At 66.7% G+C, this 24,558-nt stretch overlaps 4 protein-coding genes across 7 annotated transcripts; 2 read left to right on the forward strand and 2 right to left on the reverse strand.

Annotated features, from left to right (window-relative positions):
- The first annotated feature begins 34 nt into the window (after window positions 1-34).
- C29H19orf25 (chromosome 29 C19orf25 homolog) lies at window positions 35-1,948 on the forward strand. Of its 3 annotated transcripts, none has more exons than XM_054650058.2 (3): window positions 35-128; window positions 622-796; window positions 997-1,948. In XM_054650058.2, exons 2-3 carry the CDS (start codon window positions 649-651, stop codon window positions 1,176-1,178), a joined length of 330 nt encoding a protein of 109 aa, XP_054506033.1. In that variant the 5' UTR covers window positions 35-128; window positions 622-648; the 3' UTR covers window positions 1,179-1,948. The 3 variants fall into 3 exon arrangements, with proteins under 3 accessions (XP_054506033.1, XP_077047557.1, XP_077047558.1); XM_077191442.1 differs by having other exon boundaries at window positions 62-162; XM_077191443.1 differs by having other exon boundaries at window positions 97-120.
- Window positions 1,949-2,075: 127 nt separating this feature from the next.
- GZMM (granzyme M) lies at window positions 2,076-4,311 on the forward strand. The gene is made up of 4 exons (XM_077191440.1): window positions 2,076-2,489; window positions 2,580-2,724; window positions 3,066-3,326; window positions 3,450-4,311. Exons 1-4 carry the CDS (start codon window positions 2,203-2,205, stop codon window positions 3,636-3,638), a joined length of 882 nt encoding a protein of 293 aa, XP_077047555.1. The 5' UTR covers window positions 2,076-2,202; the 3' UTR covers window positions 3,639-4,311.
- APC2 (APC regulator of Wnt signaling pathway 2) lies at window positions 3,651-20,024 on the reverse strand. Of its 2 annotated transcripts, none has more exons than XM_077191438.1 (15): window positions 19,870-20,024; window positions 15,646-15,804; window positions 15,450-15,540; window positions 15,208-15,376; window positions 14,436-14,544; window positions 14,235-14,348; window positions 13,689-13,766; window positions 12,528-12,608; window positions 12,073-12,454; window positions 11,897-11,992; window positions 11,662-11,801; window positions 11,466-11,543; window positions 11,266-11,382; window positions 10,921-11,135; window positions 3,651-10,563 (listed from the first exon to the last, which is right to left on the reverse strand). In XM_077191438.1, the coding sequence occupies exons 2-15, from the start codon at window positions 15,784-15,786 to the stop codon at window positions 5,196-5,198; spliced, it is 7,179 nt and encodes a 2,392-aa protein (XP_077047553.1). In that variant the 5' UTR covers window positions 15,787-15,804; window positions 19,870-20,024; the 3' UTR covers window positions 3,651-5,195. The 2 variants fall into 2 exon arrangements, with proteins under 2 accessions (XP_077047553.1, XP_077047554.1); XM_077191439.1 differs by lacking the exon at window positions 19,870-20,024 and adding an exon at window positions 16,281-16,420.
- Window positions 20,025-21,504: 1,480 nt separating this feature from the next.
- Window positions 21,505-23,539, reverse strand: RPS15 (ribosomal protein S15). The gene is made up of 4 exons (XM_054650074.2): window positions 23,451-23,539; window positions 23,016-23,101; window positions 22,244-22,478; window positions 21,505-21,666 (listed from the first exon to the last, which is right to left on the reverse strand). Exons 1-4 carry the CDS (start codon window positions 23,451-23,453, stop codon window positions 21,553-21,555), a joined length of 438 nt encoding a protein of 145 aa, XP_054506049.1. The 5' UTR covers window positions 23,454-23,539; the 3' UTR covers window positions 21,505-21,552.
- Between the last annotated feature and the right edge of the window lie 1,019 nt (window positions 23,540-24,558).

A 24,558-nucleotide genomic window follows, 5' to 3' on the forward strand; every position in this document is an offset into this window, starting at 1 on the left:
TCCGCGACGCCGCGCGGCGCCTTTAAGAGCGGTGGGGGGCGGAGCCTTTGGGCAGGGGGCGGGGCTGGTTTGATGACGTGTCCGGGGCGCGGCGGAAGTGCGGCCGGGATAGAGGAGTCGGTCTGTCCGTCCGTCTGTGGTTCGGGGGGGTCGGTCTGTCCGGTGGGGGGATCGGGGGGGCTCTGTCTGTGTGTGCGGGGGGCGAGGGGGGCCGGTTTACCTGTGCGGGGGTGCGGCTCTGTCTGTCTGTCTGTCTGTCCAGCGGCGGGGGTGGGGTCTGTCCGTCTGTCCGTCCGTTCAAAGGGCGGGGTGAGGGAGTCTGTCAGTCTGGGGGGGGAAGGGAGTCGGTCTGTTTGGGGAACTGGGGCAGCACAGGGGATCCGTGTGTCTGTTTGGGAGGCAAGCAGGTGTCTGTCTGTCCGGAGGGGAAGGTGGGGGGGTTCTGTTTGTCCATCCGGGGTTACACTGAGGGCGCTCTGCCTGCTGCGGGGGGTCCGTCCGTTTATCTTTCCAAAGGGCAGCACAGGGAGGATAGAAAAGGGGAGCTGTCTCTCTGTCTGTCTATCTGTCTGTCCGGGCTGGCAGCGCCCTCACCTTCCCCCCCCCCCCCACCTTCCGCAGCCCCTCCCCACATGAGCCCCCCCCGGGATGAGCTCCAAGGCCAAGCGGGTGCTGCCCACCCGCCCTGAGCCCCCCAGCGCCGAGCAGATCCTGGCGGACGTGCAGGGCACGCTCCCCTCCGACCCCGTGTTCGTCCTGCCCGCCGAGCCCCCCCAGGAGCCCGGCCCCGCTCCAGGTGAGCCCTCGCTGGGGAATGGGGAACGTGGGGACCCCCTGAGCCCCCCCTGGCCCCGCTCCAGGTGAGCCCTCGCTGGGGAATGGGGAACGTGGGGACCCCCTGAGCCCCCCCTGGCCCCGCTCCAGGTGAGCCCTCGCTGGGGAATGGGGAACATGGGGACCCCCCCAGCCCCGCTGAGCCCCGGCTCTGCCCGCCAGGCTGCCCCGAGCCCGCGGCGGAGGAGCGGGAGCGGCTGTACCGGCAGATCCGCTCCTACGTGGGGATGAACCAGCGGCTGCAGCAGTCCCGGGAGCAGCTGCGGGAGCGGCGCCGGGAGCTGCAGAGGGTCGGGGAGGCGCTGGACCGCGGCATCGCCGAGATGAGGCAGAAAGCGTTCTGAGGGACCGGGGTGGGCACCTCCACGCTGTGGTTTCACCTTCCCAACAGCGTTTGCATCGCGAGGATCCGGATTTACCGGGACAGCCCCAGCTGTGCCACCCCAGTGAGCTTTTCCCAGGGAACAGCAGGACCGGCCAGGCCAGCACGGTGGCACCTTCCTGGTGCTGGGACAACGGCTTGCACCCCTTCTTCTGCCCCTGAACTAGCTGCCATGTCCCTCGTGGGTGGCACATCCTCTGCTCTCTACGACTTTTCCCTCTGGTACTTCCCCGAGGATGACCCCATCGCCTCCTGCATCGCGGAGCGCCTGAGGGAGGAGGGATTCCGGGGCTTCACCGAGCACCAGGACCAAGTGGCCGGGACATCCGTCATCCTGACGGCCATGGAGGCCATCGAGGCCAGCCGGGTGGCCATCCTGCTCCTCTCAGCCAAGTCCCTGGGTGACCGGTGGTGCCAGCGCGTGTCCCAGTGGAATCTGTTCCACAGCGTCCACCAGCGCGGCCCCAGGGTGGTCCCCGTGTGCGTGGGGGTCAGCAGAGCCGAGGTGCCGCCGTTCCTGCAGCACCTGGTCCCGCTGGAATACCAGAACGAGTTCTTCTTCCAGCGGCTGCTGGCCAGCCTGAGGTCCCGCCCAAGGAGCGGGGCCAGGCGGGTCCCGCCCAAGGGGACGAACTGAGGGACCCCCCTGAGGGGGCTGGGTCGGGGGCCAGCACCGCCCCGTGGTGTGAAAAACTGCCCTGTTTTGCTAATAAAGATGGTGGGAATGGGTCACCCGGCACTGTGGGCTGTCACAAATCTCACAACCCCCATTTCTGGCAGCTGGAGGCGCCGCTTTTCTGTCTGCTCTGAGCGCTTCGGGGGCTGTGGGTGTTTCCCACCCTCACAGGTGTCACCTTGTGGGTGCTTCTTCCCCTTCCTGTCCCCCTGCGCTGCATCCGTGCCCCGCTGCTGTCCTGCTCCGCTGTCACACGGCACCCGGGGCTCCTCCAGCTCGGCAGCTGCACCGGGAGCCGCGGAGGGGCGGGATGGGGGCTCGGGGCTGCCTGGAGCCGCTGCTGCTGCTGCTGCTGCTGCTGCCACCCCTCCCTTGGGCCGGTGTGTCCGGCGTGGGCTCGGAGTCACTGCCCGGGGCGGTGGCAGCTGCTGGTGGGGACCGGACGTGGCTCCAGCCCTCCATCATCGGGGGACACGAGGCCAAACGCCACTCCCGGCCCTACATGGCGTTCCTGCAGCTTGGGGGGGGTCGCGTCTGCGGGGCAGCGCTGCTGGACCGGCGCTGGGCGCTGTCGGCCGCGCACTGCCGGCCTGAGGGGTGAGTCCGGCACGGCTGGGTCCTGCCCGGGGAGGGGACGGGGCTCCGGGTGACCGGCACTGGGCTGACCCCGCTCCCGGGGCGGAGCAGGTCGTGGCACAACGTGAGGCTGCTGGTGGGGCTGCACAACTGGCGGCACCACGAGGAGGGCACGCAGAGCTTCACCATCCGGGCTGTCTGTCCCCACCCCGGCTACGACGGACAGACGATGGAGAACGACCTGCTCCTGCTCCAGGTGGGGCTCGGGGGCCTCCGAGCGGGGCTGGAGCGGCGGCGGTGCCGGGGAGCGCTGCCGGGAAGGGGCGGGGTGTTCGCACGGGGCCGGGGCCAGCGGCTCGGTGACATTTCCTCTTCTCACCCCCAAGAGATTTCACACCTGGGTGTCATCCCCCCGCTCCCATTGCCGCTGCACCGTGCTCGGTGCTCCTCTTCCACCCGTGGCGTTGGGGGCTCCCCTCAGTCCCCCACCTGCAGCATCGGGGTGCTCCCCTTTGAGCCCCCACCCGCTGTGTTGGGGTGCTCCCTGCCAGCCCCTCCGCCCAAGGAGGGGGTTCTGATGCCGCCCCCCGCCCGCAGCTGGACAGGAAGGTGACACTGAGCAGGACACGACAGCGGATCCCGCTGGCGAGACGGGAGCCGGCGCCGGGGGCGCGGTGCAGCCTGGCGGGCTGGGGGGTCGTGGACCCCCAGGGCCGGAGGCTTTCGCCCACCCTGCAGGAGATGGAGGTGACGGTGATGGACACGCGGATGTGCAACAACAGCCGCTTCTGGCACGGCGATATCGGCCCCACCATGATCTGCGTCCAGGGGCAGCGCCGCGGCTCGGCACCCGCCAAGGTGAGAATTTGGGGGTCCAAGGGTGCAAAAACCCGAGCCTGGCTGCGGGCAGGATGCTCACCCTGAGCAGGTGAGATGTTCTCCTGTGCCCTGGTGCACTCCCTGGTGTCACCCCCTCCTCAGGGTGACTCGGGGGGGCCCTTGGTGTGCGGGAAGCGGCCGGCAGTGGCCGGCGTGGTGTCCTTCAGCGACAAGAACGCCACTGATCCTTTCAAGCCGCCGGTGGCCACCTCGACCGTGAAACACAAGAAATGGATCCAGAAAACGCTGCGGAAGGGCTGCAGACCCGCCCAGCCCGAACACACGGGATAGACCAAACACCCCTTCCTATTTACACAGGTTGGCTTTTAATTGGGAATACTGTCCAGAGTCTGGTAAAATAACATCCTTAGTACATAGATACAGCGATGGCGAGCGGAGCCCGGCGGGATTGTCGGTGGAGGAGGAGGAGGAGGGCGGTGGTTTGTAGCCGGGGGGCGATGCTGGCCCTCCTGCCACCCTGCGCTCCGTTACAGCACCTGGCAGTGCCGCTCCTGGGATTTTCCTCCTTTTCTTCAGTCCCGGCCACTGGTCCCTCCATGCCAGCCACTGCCAGGGCAGGGGGGCTCCAGTGGGCATTGGTGTGCCCGTCCCCACGATTCCAGGGCACATCGCTGGGGACCCCCTGCATATCCCCACGGTCCTGGTGTCTCCCTGGCCCCACTGTGCAACTCAGAGCTCCTCACTGTGTCCCCACAGCCGCCCAGGTGTGCCCCTTGCACATGTCCCCATAGCCCTGTGTCTGTCCCTTCAGCCCCCCGTGGCACTGGCATGGGGGGGCACAAAGGTCCACCCAAAGCAGGGAGTGATGGTGGAGGACTGGAGGTATCTGAGGGGTCTGGGACCACCTGGATTGGGGGTTCCTCTGTGGCCCATCCCATTCCCAGGGGCTGAGGCACTTCCCACACACCCCAGTGTTGGCACCTGGGCCTGGCTGGCAGCAGGAGTGGCCCCAGGGTTTTGGGGCTGGCAGGCCCCGTGCTCGTGGGCGTAATCCAGTCCTGGATGGATTCGTGTCCACATCCACAGGGCCACACCGGGATCCTGGCTGTGAGCCAAGGCTCTCCTGCCCTGGGGGTGGGAGGCTGGGGAGCTGTGGGTGAAGGTGAGGGACCCCAGACCCTTTCCTGGGGGTTGGGCATCCTGGTGCCAGCTCAGCACCCTGTTCCCTCCCAGAGCAGCCCCCCAGCCTGGTGACAGCACCCTGTGAGCAGCCCCTGGGATGAGCCCATCGGGACCCCGGCCACCCCCATGAGCTTTGCTGGCTCCTCCTATTTCCCTCTGCCACCACCTCAGACCGGCACCCATCAGCCATGAGGAACCTCCAGCAGGGGCTCCTGGTCCCCCAAACGGGGGTCCTGGTCCCCATCTCCCCCTCCAAAGCCTCTCCTCTGCGTCCCTTCCCCTGTTAATAAATGAGCTGCCATGAGCTGATGCCAGACAAGCTGGAGCGTGTGGGGTTTTCCTGGTACTGGATGTGCTGTGTCAGCTCCTGGGCGTGTGGGATCAGGCTCTGGGTGAGCAGGATGGGGGCACACGGTGACACAGCCCCACCTCAATTTGTCCCTGGCATCCATCAGTGGGAGGGGATGGTCCATGAGAACCACCCCAGCTCGGGCTGCCAGACCCAGAACGTTCCCAGTTCTGTCCAGTTCTTGCTGCTGGGAATGGTGATGCTTCAGCACAGCAAGCCCCCCAAGCTGGGGCCAGCAGCGGGTTGGGGTGACTCGCTGGTCCCCAGCTGTCCCACTTCCCCACGTGTGTCCCAAACACAGCCCTGGCCAGCTCCCGTGGCGCTGGGGGCGTCGCAGGACCCTCACTGGGGCATCATCAAGCCTGGATTTTCTCCACCGCCTTGTCGGCCACCGCCGTCACCGCCATGGGGCTGGGGACGTAGTTGAAGGGGGTGACACGGGCGGCCTTGCTGGGGGAGCCGTGCCGGCTGCCGGGGAAGCTCCCGGCGGGCGCCTCGTGGCCGAAGGAGATGGGCAGGGCGGCCTTGGCGGGCGCGGGGGCTTCGCCGTCGCCGGTGGCGCGGGGGTGCGGGGGTCCCTCGCGGCTCTCCAGCGTGGGAGAGGTGCTGGAGTTGGTCTTGGAGGTGGCGAAGTCCTCGGTCTGCACCACGGCGTCGCTGGTCTTCCTGGGCGTGCCGGGCGTGCCGGGGGGCTCCTCGTCTCCGGAGCCGGCCAGCGGCAGCGCGGTGGAGGGCAGCGTGCTCTTGAGGATGTGCGGGATGTCCTCGTCGCGGATCCTCCGCCACGTGCCCTTCATCACCACCACCGGCGGCTTTCCCGGCGGGCCCCCGGGAGCCGCCGGCTCGTTCTGCCGCCGCCGCGCCGCCGCCTCGGAGCGCACGGAGGACGGGCTGGCCGCCCGCCGGGCCACGCTGATGTTGGGCGAGGACGAGTAGCGCTTGAAGGGCTCGGCCGCGGCCGCGCTGCTCTTCACCGGCAGCCGGGACGGGCTCTCGGAGCTGGTCCGGCGCGGCGGTTTGGCCCCGGCCGTGGCTTTGCCGCCGGGCTGGGCTCTGGGGATGAGCGGCCGCTGGCCCGGGGTGGCCGCTTTGGCCGCCTTGAGCTCGTCGCAGCGGGAGGAGCAGAGGAACACGGCCGGGAGCGCGGCTCGGCTGCGCTGGGGGGAGCCCCGGCGAGGCAGCGAGGTGGCCGGCGGCGCCGGGGACAGGTCGGAGCGGTGGCGCAGCAGCAGGCTCGAGGATTCCTTGATGAAGGTGAGCTGGCGCAGGAAGCCGGAGCGGTCCGAGTCGCTGCCGCTGGAGCGGGCCGATGACATCCGCACCAGGTTGAGCCGGCTGCCCCCCGGCCCCCCGGGCCGAGCCTTGGAACCATCGACCTGCTCCTCCAGCACCGGCATGGCCCCCCGGCCCGGCAGCACCTTCCTGCTGGGCTTCTGCATGAAGGGGATGCGCACGGGCGACTTCTGCGTCTTGGACTGCTTGGGAGCCGGGGATTTGGGGGCCGGGGCTCTGGCCGGGGGTCCCGGCGGGGAGGAGGAGCCGCTCGCCTTGCCCGCGGCCGGGCCGCCCTGTTTGGTGGCCTGAGAGGGCGACGGCAGCTTCTTGGGGGCGTGCTGGGAGGGCGTGGAGGTGCGGGAGGAGCCCGAGGAGGGGGGACCTTTGCCGATGCGGGCGGGCGGGGTCGTGCTCCTCTTGGGCAGCGCCAGCTCGCCGGTTTCGGGGGCTTTGCCCAGCCGGTGCAGGCTCCGCGAGCGCTGCTGGCTCAGCGAGAGGTTCTTGGCCGGCGGCGCCTCGGGCTTGGCCGCGGGGCTCTTCTTCGGCGTGGCTCGTGGGCTGGGGGCATCTTTGGCCAGGCTGGGCATGTAGATGACGGTCCTGCCGCGGAACACCACGGGCAGGTTGGGCACCGGCTTGGCGGGCGCCGGGCTCCGCTCCGCCCTGGAGCCGGCGCGGCCGGCGGGACGGGCACCGGCCGCGTCCTTGCGCTCCGGGCGGCCTTTGCTGTGCTCCCTCCTCGCCGGGTCCCGACCGGAGGCGCTGCCGGGCCGCTGCTTCTCCTGCCTGCCCAGGGAGAGCTGCAGCGTGGAGCCCACCGAGAGCCCCGACATGAAGGACAGGATGGAGTCGGACTCGGAGGAAGGCTCCCGGGACAGCGAGGCGGCAGCCTGGTGCAGCCAGGTGACGATGGAGTTGGCTCCCTCCTGGATGGCTTGCCACTCCACGCTGTCCAGGTCGGAACCCCGGTCAGAACCGGCCTCCTCCTCGGGGTGATGCCTGGCCTCGGCTTTCCGCTCCCTCCCGCCGGCTCCCGGTGGCTTCTGCTTTCTCTCCACCAGCCTGCGGCGAGCCGCGGGCCGCCGGCGCTTGGGCATGGCCGAGCCGATGCATTTCTGCAGCAGATCATCCTCCGAGTTGAGGCTGGGGGAGCTGGGCGAGCCCCCCTGCGCCTGCCCCGCTGCAGCTGACCGCGGCCAGGTGGCTTTGCCGCAGGGCTGGCCCCGCTCCTCGCCCTCGGAGAGGTTGGCGTCGCTCAGGGAGCTCATGGAGGAGCTCAGGGAGTAGCAGGGCGGCGTCTCGTCGGCGATCAGGTTGTTCTGAGGCTTCGTCTTGGCCGGACGGGAGCCGGGCTCGGGGTCCTTGTGGGGCACGGAGCCTCCCCAGCGCTCCCTCCGTGGCGCCCGGCCGGGCTGGGCTCTGCTGCCGGAGCCGTCCCTGCCCGCCTCGGGCAGCTCGTCCAAATCCGGGTCGTAGAAGCAGTAGACGGCTTCCTCCGTCGGCGTGGTGTGGCACAGCGACTGGAACACCACCCCGTCCTCCAGAGCCTCATCCTTCCTCCCGGCGGCTCCGCTGGCCCGGCCGGCCCCCAGCTCCAGGCTGGCCGTGCCCTTCGCGGGGGTCTGGCCCCGCTTCCCCTCGCCGCGGCCCGGCCCCGCTTTGCCCTTCCCGGCCGAGCCGAGGCGGGCGGGGGCCGAGCTGCCCGAGGCGGCTCTGCGGGCCGGGATGGTGCCGGGCTGGCGGCGCCGCTCGGCCAGGGGGTGCTCGGCCTCCTCGCCCGCCGGGTACCGCAGGGTCTCGTCGCTCAGCGAGGCTGCGCTGGAGAAGTTGACGGGGGTCCCGTCGGCCGAGTCGGTGAAGGAGTCGTCGTCCTTGAAGAGGTCGCGGGAGGTGGCTCGCAGGTGCTTGGGGACGCCGGGGTGGGTGTGGGCCGGCACCAGCATGTACACGGGGACGTGCAGCGGCTTCTTGGTCTGCGGGTGCAGCACCTGCCCGGACAGCAGCGAGGTCTTGACCTTGCGGAAGCGGGAGGGCATGGCCGAGCTGATGCACTCCTTGAGGATCTCGATGTCGTCGTCGTCGGGGGGCTCGGGGCGCTCCGCCCTTCGCCGGCCCTCCAGGTACCGCTCCTCCCGCCGCTCCTCCCTCTTCTCGTGAGCCGCGAAGTTCAGGCTGTTCTTCTCCGGGAAGGTGGGGATCAGCTTGAGCTCCACGTCCTTCTGGACATAGTGCTCGTGGAGGGGCAGGGCGCTCAGGCTGGAGGCGCACGAGAAGTTCTCGTTGGGTTTCTCCACCGTGAAGTAAACCATGGAGTCCAGGTCCTGGGGCAGCTGGAAGCGTTCCTTGAAGTCGGTGATCTCCATGAACTTCTTGACGTTGTTCTCCCACTGGATGTTGAACTGGCTGGTCTCCTTCTCGGGCTGGCAGCCCAGCTCGAAGAGCGGGGTCTTGCTGCGGCTGGGGGGCATGGTCTGCCCGGGGCTGTCGGGCAGCTCGCTGGGGCTGATGGTGCCGCTGATCATTTCGCTGCACGGGTCGCTCTGGATGGAGCTGGCGATGGAGGGGCTCTCGAAGCTGCCCAGGGAGCTGACGGAGCTGCAGCGGCTCATCACCAGCGGCGTCTCCTGGATGTAATTCTCCGAGGAGCTCGAGGGCGTCAGGTCCTCCTGGCGCGAGGGCGAGGCCTCCCGCAGGAAAACCTTGTCACGCTTCGGGAAGGGGATGGTGATGGGCTGGGAGATCCCCACTGGCGTGGTGGGACCCGGATCCACCGCCTTCTCCTTCTCCTGCCTCCCATCCTCCTCCCCTTCTGCGTCCCCTTCCTCCATCTCCAGGATCTCCAGGGAGGAGTCGCTATCCAGGTCGTTCTCGCTGTGGCTCTGCCCATCCAGCACGTTGTCTGCCGAGGAGAGGGAGGACAGGGAGCTGCACCGGGAGAAGCAGATTGGGGTGTCCTCCACCGAGTACTTCTGCACCGACTCCTGCTCTGCTGAGGCCGGTGGCTGGGCCGGCAGCTTCTCCGGGATCTTGCTCAGGGGCTCGGCCGCCTGCAGCAGCGCCGGGGGGAGCCAGGCTTGCTTCCTGCCCAGGAGGGAGGGCTGGTGGCCAGCAGCCGTGCTGGTCTTGGCCAGGGTCTCAAGCATGGGGACGTGCTGGTAGGATGGAGACAGCTTGATGGTGCGAACATGGGGGTCGGTGGGGGGCTTGGTGCCCACCTCCTTCTTCCACTCCGTCTCCTTCTCTGGCACTTTGGGGCTGGGGAACGTCACCACCTTCTTGGCCCTTTCGGGCAGGTCCTGCTGCTCGGGTTTGTCTGGCTCGGGGGGCTCGGCCCGCTCTGGTTTGCCCAGGATGCTCTTGAGGTCAAGCCGGCTGGGCCGCTTCTGGTAGCGCTGCAGCTCATCCCGGTAATCCAGGAAGGCGGCCCTGGGGCAGGGCTTCATGTGCTCCTTGGTGCAGTAGCCGTCGCTGGTGCTGCCGCTGTTGAGGCTGTCTGTGGACAGGCTGGTGTAGGCCGTCTTCAGCCGCAGCAGGGTGTGCGCCCGGCTCAGGCTCTCCCGCTTGGCGAAGCCGCCGGCGTCCGACAGCCGGCACGGCGAGCAGGACTGGGCGCGCGCCTCGTGCCCGTCCTCGGGGCCGTACTGCCAGTCCAGGCAGTGGTCCTCGGAGCTGAGGCTGAAGCTGTCGTCTGAGGAGTTGTGCATGGTGGAGATGTCCTCCACCAGCTTGTCGATCTTGGCCACCGTGCTGGAGATCTTGTTGGCCAACTTCTCGGCGGCCAGCGAGACGTCGTCCTCCGGCAGCGGCGCCTTCTTGGGCTCGGCCGCCTTCCCGCTGCCGTCCTTCTCCGGCTCCGGGCAGCGCCGCTGGGCCAGCGCCCGCGGCAGCGCCTGGCCCTGCAGGAAGGAGGAGTTGAGGAACATGGAGAGCACGGAGGCGCTGGCCGTCTCTACGCCGGTGGAGATGTTGGGCACCTCGTCGTCGTCGAAGCAGCCGGAGTCGGAGGCGTAATCCTTCACCAGGCTCTCCATGTGCCGCATCGGCTTCTTGGCGCTCTGCCCCTTCAGGCTCTGCTTCTCCATGGTGTCGAAGGTCTCAGCCAGGTGTTTGGCGTCCAGCTCGGCCTCCAGCGCCTTCTGCTTGCGCATGTAGAGCGAGGGCATGCAGGAGCCCGGCGACACCACGGCCGTGTCCTTGTACTTGGGGGGCCGGTTGGTGAGGAGGTTGCGCAGCGCGGCCGCGCTGCCCATGGCGATCATCTTGTGCTTGGAGTGGATGAGGTTGCGGAGCATGCTGACCGCCCCCAGGTCCCACAGCAGCTCCTGGTCGCGGGGGCTGCGGGCTGACAGGTTCCAGAGGGTTCCGCAGGCGTTGCTGACGATGGTCAGGCTGTGCGAGCGCAGGTGCTGCAGCAGCGTCTGCAGGCAGTTGTGGTCCCGGAGCACCTGCCTGCGGGACAGAGGGGATCCCCCCCGGCTGTCAGGGTGGTCCTGGGCCCACTGCCTGCCCCATCCCAGGAGTGCAGGGTGACCCCACCCCTGCCCAGTCATGACATCCCCCAGTGCTGTCCCTGCAGTGCCCCCCAGTCCTGCAGCACCCCCAACCATTGCATCCCCCAACACCACCCTTGGTGCCCAGGGTCCTCCATCTCCATCCCCCTTATACCTGCAGCCATACATCCCCTGATGCCATCCTGGGGGCCATGGAGCCCGGGCTCCCCCATTCCCGTCCTACCCCCAGTGCCATCCCTCAGTCTGTGGTGCCCTGGGTCCCTCAGGTGTGGCCCCACCCTGCAGTGCCCCTCACCTGTAATCCTCCCGTGTGGCAACAAGGCTGGAGACGTTCCTGAGGATGCCACCGCCACTCTCGATGATGGCCAGGGAGTTGCTCTGGCACTTGTAGGTGAGGGTGCTGACCAGGAAGCCCAGGGCCCCCTCCACCCCGCAGATGGCCGCCTTGTTCTCCGTGCTGTGCGCCGAGAGGTTCCACAGCGCGCTCAGGACACTCTTCAGCGTCGACTCCTGCCCCAGGAGGGGACACACAACTCCTGTCAGCCCCGTCCTGTCACCCTGTGCTTGCTGTCACCCACGCCAGGGGGCCACACAGCCCTGCCAGGTCTGTCTGTGGTCACTGTCACCACCCCAGGCTCACCTTGCCGGCGTGCAGGGCACAGCGCATCAGCCCAGTGACGCTGCCCACCTCCCTCAGCACCTTCTTGCTGTTGATATCAGCGCGCCAGGAGAGGTTCCTCAGGATGCTGGAGACCACCTGGAGAGGCAGAGAGGGTTGAGTGGCCATGGTGACTGTCCCCCTACCTGTCCCCCACCCCAGGGAGCCCCACCAGCACCCACCTGGTGCAGCTCCTCACTGTCAGAGCCCAGCTGAGCCACGATGGCCTCCATGCAGCCCCGGCGGGAGCACAGCGTGGCCTGTGGGGAGGATGAGGGTGGTGAGGGTGATGCTGCGACCCTCAGACCCTGCTGATCCCCCCCAGACCCTGCTGATCCCCCCCAGACCCTTCTGATCCCCCCAAACCCCCCTCCCCACCTTGTTGACCACATCCCCGAAGGTGAGGTTGGTGAGGGCCATCCCCGCGTAGCGTCGCAGCGCCAGGTTCAGGGGGTCGTTGGTCATCTTGTGCATCTCATAATCCACCTGCAGCAGCTCGGCCACGGCCTGCAGCCCACCTGTGGGACGAGGCAGGGGTCATTTGGGGTTTCCCGACCTCCAGCAGCCCGTCTGGGCGCGGTGCAGAGGGAAGGAGCCGCCTCCCCGCGCTCACCCAGCTCGTTCATGGCCCGCCGGTACTCCTCGTCGAAGGACAGCTTCATGATGGCACAGGTGGCCTGGCAGATCTGCGGCTCGATGGGCACTGGCACTGCGGGGGGATGAGGGTCAGTCACACACGATGCTCCCAGCCCCTCCCAGCCCCTCCCAGCACGCGTGGCCCGCCCGTACCGGCGCCCTCGGGGCCCCGTCCCCCGTCCCTGCTCTGCATCTGCAGCCAGTCCCAGCAGGTCTCCGAGTAGGAGCGGATCTGCTCCAGCACGTGCAGCACCCGCATCTCCTTCTTGGCCTGGCCCTCGTCGGGCTGGGAGAAGACGATGTTGTGCAGGGCAGCGTTGGCTCTCATGCGGGCGTCCTTGGCGCCCGTGGGGCTCTCGGGGGGCCCCGGCTCCCCGTCGGAGTCGTGCAGGATCTGGATGAGCAGGGGCAGGCAGCCCGACTTGCGCATGGCCAGGCAGCTCTCCTGCGAGCTGGACATGGCCAGCAGCGTGCGGGACATGTCCTCCTTGTCGCGCGTGGCCAGCATGGACAGCAGCCAGAACACCACCTCCACCTGCGGGCGGCACACACGGGGTCACGCTCAGCCCCAGCGCGGGCTCGGCCCATCCCGGGGCCGTGCTCCTCACCTTGGTGTTGCCGCCCTCCTCGGGGTGGGTCGGGGGGTCCAGGCTGCCGTCCCCGTCCATGGCCGGGACCTTCCCGCAGAGCTGCGGAGGAGGGGGCAGGTGGGGGGGCTGCACTGCAGAGCCCTCGCCCGCCGGCCCAGCCCCTCCCCACTTTCCTGCCGCCCCCTGCCGTCCCCAATCGTTGTTTCCGTCAGTGCCAGGGGTGGGTTCTGAGCTAAAATCGGGGACGGTTGGGATGGGGGGGGGGCTGCTGCAGCTCAGGGAAGGGGGAGCGTGGGTGGGCAGCGGGGAGGGGGCTGGGGCTGAGCCTGGGGAGTGAGGGAGGGGTGGGAAACGGGGGCTGTGAGGATCTGGGGGTGTCTGGGGGTGATGGGGGCCGTGGGTGCTGCCACGTGGGGCTGTGGTGATGGTGGGAGGAGGGTGATGATGGCACCGTGTTGATGGCAGGGCTGTGATGGTGACAGTGGCAGGGCTGTGGGTGACAGTGGGACAACGGCGATGGCAGCCTGTGAAGGTGACAATGGCAGAGCTGTGGGTGACAGTGGGACAATGGTGATGGCAGGGCTGTGATGGTGACAGTGGCAGGGCTGTGGGTGACAGTGGGACAATGACAATCACAGCCTGTGATGGTGACAATGGCAGATCTGTGGGTGACAGTGGCACAATGACAGTGGCGAGGCTGTGATGGTGACAGTGGCAGAGCTGTGGGTGACAGTGGGACAATGGCAATGGCAGCCTGTGATGGTGACAATGGCAGGGCTGTGATGGTGACAATGGCAGAGCTGTGGGTGACAGTGGCACAATGACAGTGGCGAGGCTGTGATGGTGACAATGGCAGAGCTGTGGGTGACAGTGGCACAATGACAGTGGCGAGGCTGTGGGTGACACAGGGACCGTGTCGATGGCAGCCCATGGCGATGACGATGACGATGACGATGATGATGGCAGGCTGCCCACCCTGGCGGCAGATGCTGCGGAGCCCCCGCCCGCCCGCCATGGCCTACTTCTGGTCTCCATGGCAACTGCCCATTTCACGGTGCCCGAGCCGCACAAAGCCCGGCTGTGCCGATGGGGACAGCGCGGGGACAGCGCGGGGGGGGCCCTGCTGGCCCCTTCCTGGCTCCAGAGGGAGCGGGGACAGCCCGGCCCCAATCCCAATACCTGCGGCTCCGGCTGCTGCGCCTTGTCCTGCGCCTCCATCAGCTCCTTGTCGATCTGCTCCAGCCGGGACGCCCGGATCTGGGGGGGCACAGAGGGCGTTGGACAGGGCGGGGACCCCCCAGGAACACGAGGGATGGGAGGGAGGGGTGTGGGTGTGCAAGGAACAGGGTGTGAGCAGGTGGTGTAGGGTGAGAGGAGCTGGAGTAGGGTGAGAAGAGCTGGAGTAGGGTGAGAGGAGCTGGAGTAGGGTGAGAGGAGCTGGTGTAGGGTGTGAGGAGCTGGAGCAGGGTGTGAGGAGTTAGTGTAGGGTGAGAGGAGCTGGAGTAGGATGTGAGGAGCTGGAGTAGGATGTGAGGAGCTGGTGTAGGGTGTGAGGAGCTGGAGCAGGGTGTGAGGAGCTGGAGCAGGGTGTGAGGAGCTGGAGCAGGGTGTGAGCAGCTGGTGCAGTGCACCCAGAGCTGCTTGTGATGGTACCCAGAGTTGAGCCCATCAGTCTGGGGCCCCCCAGGAGCAGATCAGGAGGCGTTTGGGGGCGAAGGACCCGACCTGTGCCCTCTGCACCATCTCATCGGCCGTCCCGAAGCGCTCCTCCATCAGCGAGCGGATGTGCTGCGCCTCGAACTGCAGCTGCTGCCGGATCAGATCCATCTGCATGGAGAACTGGGGGCACACCGAGGGTGCTGTGAGCAGGGCAGGGTCTGGGCGGCTCCCCGAGGCCTGGGGGGCACAGGGGGGTCCCCCACTCACCGTCTCCACGTGGGGCAGCTCGTCCAGGCGCGTGGCCAGGCTCTGCAGCTGGGAGTAGTACCAGACCTTCTCCTTCTCCTCCTTCTCGATCTCCCCCAGCAGGAAACACCTGCCGAGAGAGGGGGAGTGTCAGGATCCAGAACATCCCTCTGGCTGTCTCAGAGACCCTGGCACAGAGCCCAAAACACCTGTGGGTTTGATTGTGACCCATGGAGCAAGTTACCAACCTTGTATGAAGATCAGCAAGCCACAACAGTTTAGGTAGAATAATAGTGAAGTTATCACAGGGTGGAAAAGTAGATTTTGGGGTTTTTGGGATGGGGGTTCAGGGGGCAAGATGGAGGGAACTGGGTGTGTCCAGCCTTTCTCCTTCTTCTTCTTGGCCTCCATCTTCTGCTGTGATGTTGGCACTCACAGATTGGTTTAGAGTAGAAGCTCACTGTCTAACACAGGTGATGGGTATTGGGAAGTAATTGTACACATTGTACACGTAGTTTTTAGTATAAAGACATAACCCTGCCCTGGGGCAGGCAGAGTGCCTGGAACTGTCCTGCTGGGCTGACCTCGGCAGGGCAGGAGAAAATTTTTTATAGATAAGACACAATAAACAACCTTGAGACTGAGAACTGAAGAGCCCTGACTCCTTCTTCAAGCACCAGGCTGGGAAAAGAGACTTTCCAACTCTTCTCGGGGTCACTGTGAGCAGCCAGAGACCCCGACAGGATCAGCACAAGCCCGGCCCCCCCAGCCCCTCTGCCCCCCAGCCCATCACCTCTCGCGGTCCAGCTCCTCCAGCATGCGGAACGTGGCCCTGCCCAGCTCCCCGGGGCCGTCCCGGTGCGAGGCGGGGCCCGCCGGGCTCTCCTCGGTGCCGCGCCCGCCGCTCGTCGCCTCCGGGGCGAACTTGAGGTTGTAGAGGCTGGTGATGTCCATCTGCAGGGCTGGGGATGGGGACGGCGCTGTCAGGGTGGGCTCGGCAGGGTCGCCCCCTCCCCACCTTGCCCAGGCACCCACCTTTGAGCTGGTCCAGCACCTCCGTCTGCCCCGAGCTCACCATGACCCGGGCCTCCTGCTCCAGCTTGCCCTGGAGGTGCTTCAGGACCTCCTAAAAAACAGGGGTGGAGATGTTGAGGACGGGGAGATGCGGATGGAACCCCCCCCTCCCCATTTCGGGGTTTTTTCCCCCATCCCCAGCCGGGCCTGTCCCCACCTTCATGTCCGAGGTCTCATTTTCCAGCTTGGAGAGGTGGTTGGAGTTGTCCTCCAGCTCCCGCCGGAGGTGGCTGTTCTCCTTCTTCAGCGCCTCCACCTGCCGCACCAGCTGATCGTACGAGGCGATGGAGCCGGACATCTTCACCTCCTCCAGCTCCTGCGGGGCGGTTCGGGGGTGGGCAGCACCCGGGGGGCTCCCCGGGACCCTCACAGCCCCCCAGGACCCTCACAGCCCCCCAGGACCCAGCTGGGACCGCGGCACAGCGCTGGGCACCCCAAAACCCGCACCCCCCGAGCCCTGCGAGAGCCGCTGCCCCCAAACCCCCCCAGAGGGGCGGCCCCGGCTCAGGGTGGGCTCCAGGCAGGGCCCCCCCAGCCCCAGAGCCCCCGCCTGGTTCGCAGCCTCCGCAGAGCTGCGCTCTCCCTTTGTCTCGCTTTTGTCTTCTCCCGCTCCCAACCTTCTCCCGCTCCGCTCCCTCCGGCTCCGGGGACAGCCCCGGCCCCTGCACGGCCCCCCCGCCCTCCTGTGCCCCCTCCCCAAACCCTCTCAGCCCCCCTGTGCCCCCCCAGCCGCCCCCAGCGCCCCAAATCCCCCAAATCTGCCTTTGCCGCAGCGCCCCCCGCCCCTCGCACCTGCCCGGGGGGACACACACGGCGCTGTCACACCCGGGGGGGGCAACCGGGACCCCTCCTCACCCCCCCCGAGGGTCGTGGTGGCAGCGGGAGCGCGACGGCCCCGCGGAGCCTCCGTCAGCGCCACGAGTGAGCGGGGGGAGCCGGCAAAGGGGGGGCAGCGGGGATGGGGGCTCCCCTCCTCCCCTCGGCTGCCCCCACCCCACATCCCCCCACCAAAATGGGTCGGGGGGGGGCAGCGATCGACCCCCCCCTCCCCCCACGGCTCTGACACCCCCAAATCTGCCCCAGGGCGGCTCCCTGGGGCCCTTCTGCTCCCACGAGTCCTTTGGGTGTCCCAGCACCCCCGGCAGTGGTGGGAGCCAGCGACCCCCAAAGCCCCCCCATCGATGTCCTGCACACCCCCAGGGGCCATCCCGGGCCCCCCAAACTGCTCCTTCACCCCCACAGCGGTGGGGGACCCCACGTCCTGCCCTATGGGTCCTGCTGGGGGTGCCCCCCCTGCCACCACCCAGATTCCCAAAGACCCCCACGGTGTGAATCCCCCCCCAGCTGGCGAAAAATTCCCCCCGGGAGAGAAATAAAGAGAAATAACCCCGGGCAGAGGGGATGGGAGAGGGTGGGAGGCAGAGGAAGGGGGACAAGGGATGTGGGATTGGGGGTGCAGGGCAAGGAGGGAATTTGGGAGGGAGGGTGAGGGATGCAGGAATGGGGAATGCAGGGTGAGGGATGGAGGAATGTGGAAGGTGAGGGGTGTAGAATGATGGGTGCAGGATACAGAATATGGAATGCAGGGTGAGGGATGCAGAAATGTGAAATGCAGGATGAGGGATGCAGGGTGAGGGATGCAGGAATAGGGAATGCAGGATGAGGGATGCAGGGTGAGGGATGCAGGAATGGGGAATGCAGGGTGAGGGATTTGGGAATGGGGAATGCAGGGCGAAGGATGCAGGAATGTGGAAGGTGAGGGGTGTGGGATGATGGGTGCAGAATACAGAATATGGGATGCAGGAATGTGAAATGCAGGATACAGAATGTGAAATGCAGGATACAGGATATGGAATGCCGGGTGAGGGATGCAGGAATGTAGAAGGTGAGGGATGTGGGATGCAGGATACAGAATATGGGATGCAGGGTGAGGGATTGGGGATATGGAAGGCAGGACCCCACAGGAGGGAGGTGGGGGGATGCAGGATGATGGATGCAGGATGCGGGATGCGGGATGCAGGATGAGCACGGCCTGCTGTTGCTATGGCGACAGGGATGGGGGAGCACAGGCGGTTCCCGGCCCTTCCCGAGGACTCGGATGTGGAGGATGGGGCTGGAGGGGATAATGGGAGCCAGGGGCTTCCACTCCTCCAGGGGAACACGATCCCCCCTCCCCAGCACCCCAAACCTGTGGGTACCCACCCAACTGCTCAGCCAGAGCCCCCTCCCCTGGGGGACCCCACCCTGAAAGAACCGGGGTGCTCTGGCTGCCCTCCGGGGGGGTCAGGGCTGGGATATTCGGGGGGATTGATGGATTGGGGGCTGAGCTCCGCTCCCCCCAGCTCCTGGCAGGGCCGGCCGAGTGCCGGGGCCGCAGCGGCGCCGGGATCTGCAGCCTGCGGGGAGGGGCCGGGGCCGCACCTGCATCCACAGAGCGGCGAGAGACGGCGGGAAAGGGGGACCGGGGCTGCGGGAATGGGGAACTGGGACTGCGGGAATGGGGGCCGGGGCTGCGGGAATGGGGAACTGGGGCTGCGGGAAAGGGGGGCCAGAGCTGCAGGAATGGGGGCCGGGGCTGCAGCTCTATTCCAGCACCATTGTGGTCACTGTCCCACAGGACCTTGTGTCCCCCCAGGGCTGGATCCAGATGGGGCCGTGGGCTGACCCTGGGGTGATGGGATGGCTCAGGGTCCTGGGTGTGTCTCCTCGTACCCCCAAAATCTGCCTCTCTCTGCTGAGGGTACCCCAGGATGGCCGAGGCCACCGGTGGGGCCTGGATCCATCCAGCAATTTCCTGGCAGAGCAGATGCTGCTGCAGATGGAGCAGTAGCTGCACTGCCCAGCACATCCTGCTGTCCTCCTCGCTGCCCAGGGTGCCCACTGCCCTCATCACTGCCCACAGTGCCCACTGCCCACCCCACTGCCCACAGTGCCCACCACCTCACCATCCTCTGCACTGTTCACCACCGCAGTGCCTTGCCCACCGATTGCTCATCACATTTGATGCCACCTTAGCCAGAGCCACCCTGGCCTGGGCAGAGCAGGGCAGGGCCTGGGGAGCCCTGGGGGTACCCCAAGCTCCCTGCACCCCTCGCTCACTCCAGCCTGGCTCTGCGGATGAGGCTGGGACAGGGACCGCAGCCATCAGCCCAGCGTGGCCACAGCGCCAAAGGCACAGCTGAGCCCCGGCCCCGGCTGCGGCTCCTGCAGCCCCCGGGGACATTAAACAAACAGCGTGTTGTCACCAGCCCGGGCTGATCGACCCGGCCCTGGGGACCCCCGAGCACAGCAAACCCCCCCCGGGGAGCACGGGTCCCCCCCCAGCTCGACCCTGCACGCACAGGGACAGGGGGATTTAGGATCCATCACCCTCTCCTCACACAGCATCGACCCCTGCAGCCCCCGCACAGCACCTGCACACACACACACACACGGGCATCGTGGCCTGGGGATGGATGTGGGGCCCTGGTGGGGTCCCCAACACCCCCAGCACAGCCCCCTCACAATGCAGGGTCCCCTTATCCACCCCACAGCCCCGGGTGCCCGTGGGAGCCTGCAGGGTGAACGTGCAGCCACCTCCCCACCCCACCCGGGGTGACTGGGGACACCCCCGCCCGGGGACACGGCACAGGGACCCTTGGGGTGCCCCCCGGGTGGGGCTGATGTGCTGGTTTAGAGGCCGAGGATTTTGAGGGGCCAGTCTGGGAGGTGGAATTGGGGTGTGGGTTTGTGGGGAGGGTTTGGGTGCTGCTTTGGGTGAGGTTTTGGGGCTCAGCCGCAATGCTCGGCCCAGCCGCGCTGAGGGAGCATCGGGAGGGGGGGGGATCTGCAGAGCCGAGCTCGCATCGGGGCGGGGGGAGCTGCTGTCACCCCAGGAACGACCCCCCCGCCTCGCCCGCAGGATGGGGATGGGATGGGGATGGGGATGGGGATGGGATGGGGATGGGGATGAAGGTGAGAATGGGGACGGGGATGCTGCTCCCTCTTCCCCCCCTCCCGCGGGCTCCCCGCCGAGCCCCGGCATTGTCCGGCCTTTGTTCCTGCAGGATGCGGGGGGTAAACGCCGCCCGACCCTCCCGATTCCCCCTGAACCCCCTGATCCACCCTGAACCCTCCTGTCCCCCAATATCCCCCGATCCCCCGGATCCCGCGGGACGGAGCCGCGCCCGCCGCAGGAAAGGGCCGGGGGCATCCCCGCCGCGGGGAGGGGGCGCAGATCGGGGCCCCCCCGGTGCATCCAATCCCCCACAAGCCGACACCGCACCCCGATCCCCCCCCGCCGCCCCCCGGCCCCGCCGCGCAGCCTCCCCCGCTTTCCCCCATCCCCGGAGCCCCGGGACCCGCGGGGGGCTCGGGGGCGCGGGGGCAGGTGCGGCCGTACCTCATCCCCGGCGGTGCGGAGCGGTGCGGGGCGCCGCGGGGCGGTGCGGAGCTGGGCGAGGCTCCGGCGCGGCCCCGAGCAGCCGCATCCCGCTCCCGCCCCCCCGCTCCTCTCGGTCGGGATTTTCCAGCGGCGCCGCCGCCGTTAGAGGGCGGCACCGGGGGCTCCCCGCGCCCCACCGGACCGTGCGGAGCGGGGGGAGACGGGACCCTTCGGGAGGGCTCCGTTCCCCTCCATCCGCCTCTTTTCCAGCCTCCGCAAAAACGCCCGGATCTGCCCCGTCCCCGTGTCCCGGGACGCACCTGCCGCTCCCGACCGGACCGGTCCCTCCAGACCGAACCTGCCCCCTCAAACCGAACCGGTCCCTCCAGACCGAACCGGCCCTTCCAGACCGAACCGGCCCTCCCAGACCGAACCGGTCCCTCCCGACGGAATCTGTGCCCCGCGAGCCGCCCCCGTGTCCTTGGGGACCCTTCCAAGGTGCGGCAGCACCGGCTGAGCCCCGGGGTCCCCCCCAGGATGAGCGGGACCCTCACACCGACCCCTCTGCAGCTTCTGCCATGTGCTCAGGCCACTGTCACCCACCGAGGCCACTGTCACCCACCGAGGTCACTGTCACCCACCGAGGTCACTGTCATCCACCTCCCAACTGGGGTGTCCTGGCCCTCTGGGGAACCCCCAGAGGAGGGACTGAGAGTCCCCACAAGGCCACAGGAGGACAGTGACCACAGCAGGACAGTGGCCATAGCAGGACAGTGACCACAGCAGGACAGTGACCCCAGCCCTCTTGTCCTGAGCTCACCCTCTCGAGGTCACATTGCTTGAACAAAAAGGGACCCGGAGCCCGGGGACCTTCCCTAAAGGACAAACGGCCCCGGCACCACCGGTCACGGGATATGGAGAGTGTGAGACTTAAAGAGCTGGGACTGGGCCCTGAGGGACCCCTGAGCAGTCCCCAAAGGACCCCGGCCAGCAGGACCACCCTGGGGACAAATGGTCCCTCTCCACCGATGGCTTCACTGTGGGATGTGGTGCTGGTGACCAGCATCGGGTTCATTTGGCTCAGTTCAGGGACAAACCAGATCAGCCACCCGATAAACTCTTCTCATCTCCCTTCCCATCACCACTCAACCCTGAGCATCCCCCAGAACACGTCCCTCCTTCCCAGCCTGAGCTGCAAACCCTCTGCTCACCCCCCACCCAATGCCACTCTGTGATCCCTGTCACCAAAATCCTTTGGGTTCCCCAATTAAGGACAAAAAAATAATAGTTTGGGGTTTCAACATCCTGTGATGGGCCTTGGCAGCTTCTCCTGGGACTCGGGCTGGTTCTGAGCCTGGGAACCCCCCCTGCCTTCCCCCAGTTCCACATTCCCAGTATTTATATTAACAAATGAAGTTAAATACATGGAAATGCTGTAAATATCAAAGTGCCATTCCCCACTTCCCAGTGAAGAACAAGGAATTTAATTCATTCCCTAAACCCACATGAAGATGATTTGTTTGCTGCAGGTGCTGACAGAAAGCAGTGCCAAAAATCCTGGCAATACTCAGGAAAACATCCAATGATGGTGGAGTGGAGTTCAGCACACCCCAGCCCCCTGCCCCGGGAATGGAGAGGCAGGAGACAGAAGGATCCAGGTGGAATTTCTTTATTTACACTGCAGGAGGCTCCCTCCCGGAGCTACTTGAGTGGGATGAAGCGGGAGGAGTGGGTGGCACCGATGCCAGGCCGGCCGTGCTTCACCGGCTTGTACGTGATGGAAAACTCGCCCAGGTAGTGGCCGATCATCTCGGGCTGCAAGTGGAGAGATCCATGCTGGGGACAGCGCCAGGGGACATGGGGACATCCCCCTCCCATCGCCATCCCAGGGCTGCCAGGAGCCTGGCACAGCTGGTTATCCCAGCCCTGCTCCTCCCCTGGTGCCTTGATGGGCTTCCCCAGCTCTGCCCCTCCTGGGGAGGTGACACGGGAGCCACAGAGGCATTTGTGCCCTTCCAGGTGGGATTTAGCACCAGGTCGGAGCAAGAAATGGCATTTAATCCCACTGGTGGTATCAAGTGACAGCACCCCCTGGGTAATTCCACTCCTGGAAAGCTCAGGGATCTGTTTCATGCCGAAGCAGTGCTGGCAGGCTGGGACCCAGGGCTGAGCACGTGGATCACTGCACAGCCATTTCAGTGCTTCAGAGCCACACTGAGACCCCTGTGGGAGCTGGCCCACCCTGGGATGACACCTCCAGGTGTCCCTCTGAGCCAGCCCCAGTCCAAGGAGGAGCCTGGACCCCCCCAGACACAGGCAATGAGCGGGATTTACAAAGAGTTACAAGCGAACACTCCGGGCACTGAGCTCAGTGCGAGAACCACCAGCTCACCTTGATCTCCACCTGGTTGAAGGTCTTGCCGTTGTAGACGCCCACCATGCTGCCCACCATCTCGGGCAGGATGATCATGTCCCTCAGGTGGGTCTTCACCACCTCAGGCTTCTCCATGGGCGGCGCCTCCTTCTTGGCCTTGCGCAGGCGCTTGAGCAGCGAGTGCTGCTTGCGGCGCAGGCCGCGGTTCAGGCGCCGCCGCTGCCGCGCGCTGTACAACTGCATCAGCTGCTCACTGCCAGGGGCACAGGGACGGCTCAGGGACAGCCCAGGGACCCCTAACTCAGCCCAGGGAACAGCCCAGGGACACCCCAAACCCAGCCTGGGGAACAGCCCAAGGATCCTGAACCCAGCCTGGGGAGAGCCCAGAGACCCCATAGCCATAGAATTACCCAGACAGAGCCTGGGGTGCAGACCCAGGAGATGGCCAGAGACCCTGAACTGAGCCTGGGGTACATCCTGGAGAGGCCACCAAAGGTCAAGGTGAGCCTGGGGTACAGCTCCGTGGAAACCCCAAAATCTGTGTCACCCAGACTGAGGTGGGGTAAACAGAAGGGAGACCCCCGGGGACCCCACACCCTCAGCATCACCCGAACCGAGCCTGGAGCAGGGCGCCGGGACGCCACACTGACGGTATCACCCACTGAGGGACTTTAAACAGCCCAAAAGCAGCAGCTGAGCACCCAAATCCCCGTTATTGCCGGTATTTGAACACAACCCGAGTATGGGGCAGCACCGGCTCCCCCGACCCCAAACCCCTACTAGCCCTTACTAGGACATGTCGAGCAGTTGGTCCAGGTCCACCCCGCGGTAGGTGAATTTGCGGAAAGTTCGCTTCTTCTTCTGCTCCACCTCCGCCTGCAGCGGGACAGCGGGTCAGGTCAGGGCAGGGGGTCGCGGCCTCCCGGGAGGGAGACATGGGGATTCAAGGCCGCGCTCCCCGCCCCGCACACGGGGAGGCCGCGGCCCCACCGAGCTCCGCGGCCCCACCGAGCTCCGCGGCGCGCCCAGGCCGCTCCCTCCCTTCAGCCCCGCTCCCGCCGCGCTGGGACCCGCCCGGCCGGGGAACACCCGCAGCGACCCGGGGAAGCCCATTCCCCATCCCCCAGGAAAGTCCTGAGCTCCGGGCGGCGCCGCCGCGGCGGGTGAAGCCCGGATGGCGGCGGATGGGGCCCGATGGCACCGGCGGGGCCTCCCCCGCACCCACCATCTTGGCCTGGGCCGATCGGAAAGGCCGCGCTCGCGCCGGAAGCGGCAGATCTCGCGAGAGCGGCGCGGGCGGAACGGGCGGGGAAGCCGCGGGCGGGCAGCGCTTCCGCCCTCACTGCCCTTAAAGGGGCCGCACCCGCAGCATGGGGACAGCGCGGGGACAGCTGAGGGGGACGGAGCCTCCTCTTCCCCCCGAACCTGCCCGTGGTGATTCAGGGAAATCTCGGGTTCCAAGGAAACCACTCCTTCCCGCTGGCCCAAGGTGGCACCCAGCAGTGACAGGTCACAGCCACCCGAACCTCGCAGCCACCCCGGGCCAGCTCTGAGCATCCCGCGCCTTTTTGGGAAGCCACCTTTGTCTTTCACCCATGGGAGCCAGAGCTGCGGGGTGAGGCGGGGACACGAGGGGAGTGGCCCAGCAGATCCGGCTCGTTCGGCACAGGTTGGTCCGGTCTGGCCCCTGCAGGAGGTCCCAGATCTAACGGCCCACACGGGCCTGGAGGAGCTGGTTCTGCACAGACAGGAGCCAAATCCGAAGGGTTTTATCCCAGAAGAGGTGAAGATGTTGGGTGTCCTCTGCTCCAGGTGTCCCCGAGGCTCCAGGGTGGTGCTGTGACATTTCCACGGTTTCATGCTCCTGAGGGGGATCCAGTTGGTCTCAGAAGTGACACCTGCACAGCCAGCCCTGGAGCAGCTCCTGTTCCAGCAGGAATTTCGAGCTCACAGATGTAACAGAGTGAGGAGCAGAGCCACGAGGATTCGAGCCTGGAGGATTCACACTCAGCAAGCAGAACCAGAACCAGAACCACACAAAATACAAAATTCCCCTGAACAGATGGAGCAACGCAGCGACCTCCACAGCACAGACACATCCCAACACAGCCCCAGCTCCACTTCATTAACAGGGATTAATTACACCAGGTCCAAGCCCTTCACCACATCAGGCTGGATCTCATCCCCCAGTCAGACCCATGCAGCAGTGGCTCCCTGGCAGTGCCACCCTGCACAGGGCACAGCTGGTGACACCACAAAGCTGCCCCAGGACTCCTCCAGAAAACCCACACTCACAAAAGCAAAAAAAAACACCCAGAAAAATGGAGACAGGC

Source organism: Agelaius phoeniceus, chromosome 29, assembly GCF_051311805.1.
Source record: "Agelaius phoeniceus isolate bAgePho1 chromosome 29, bAgePho1.hap1, whole genome shotgun sequence".
NCBI lineage: Eukaryota > Metazoa > Chordata > Aves > Passeriformes > Icteridae > Agelaius > Agelaius phoeniceus.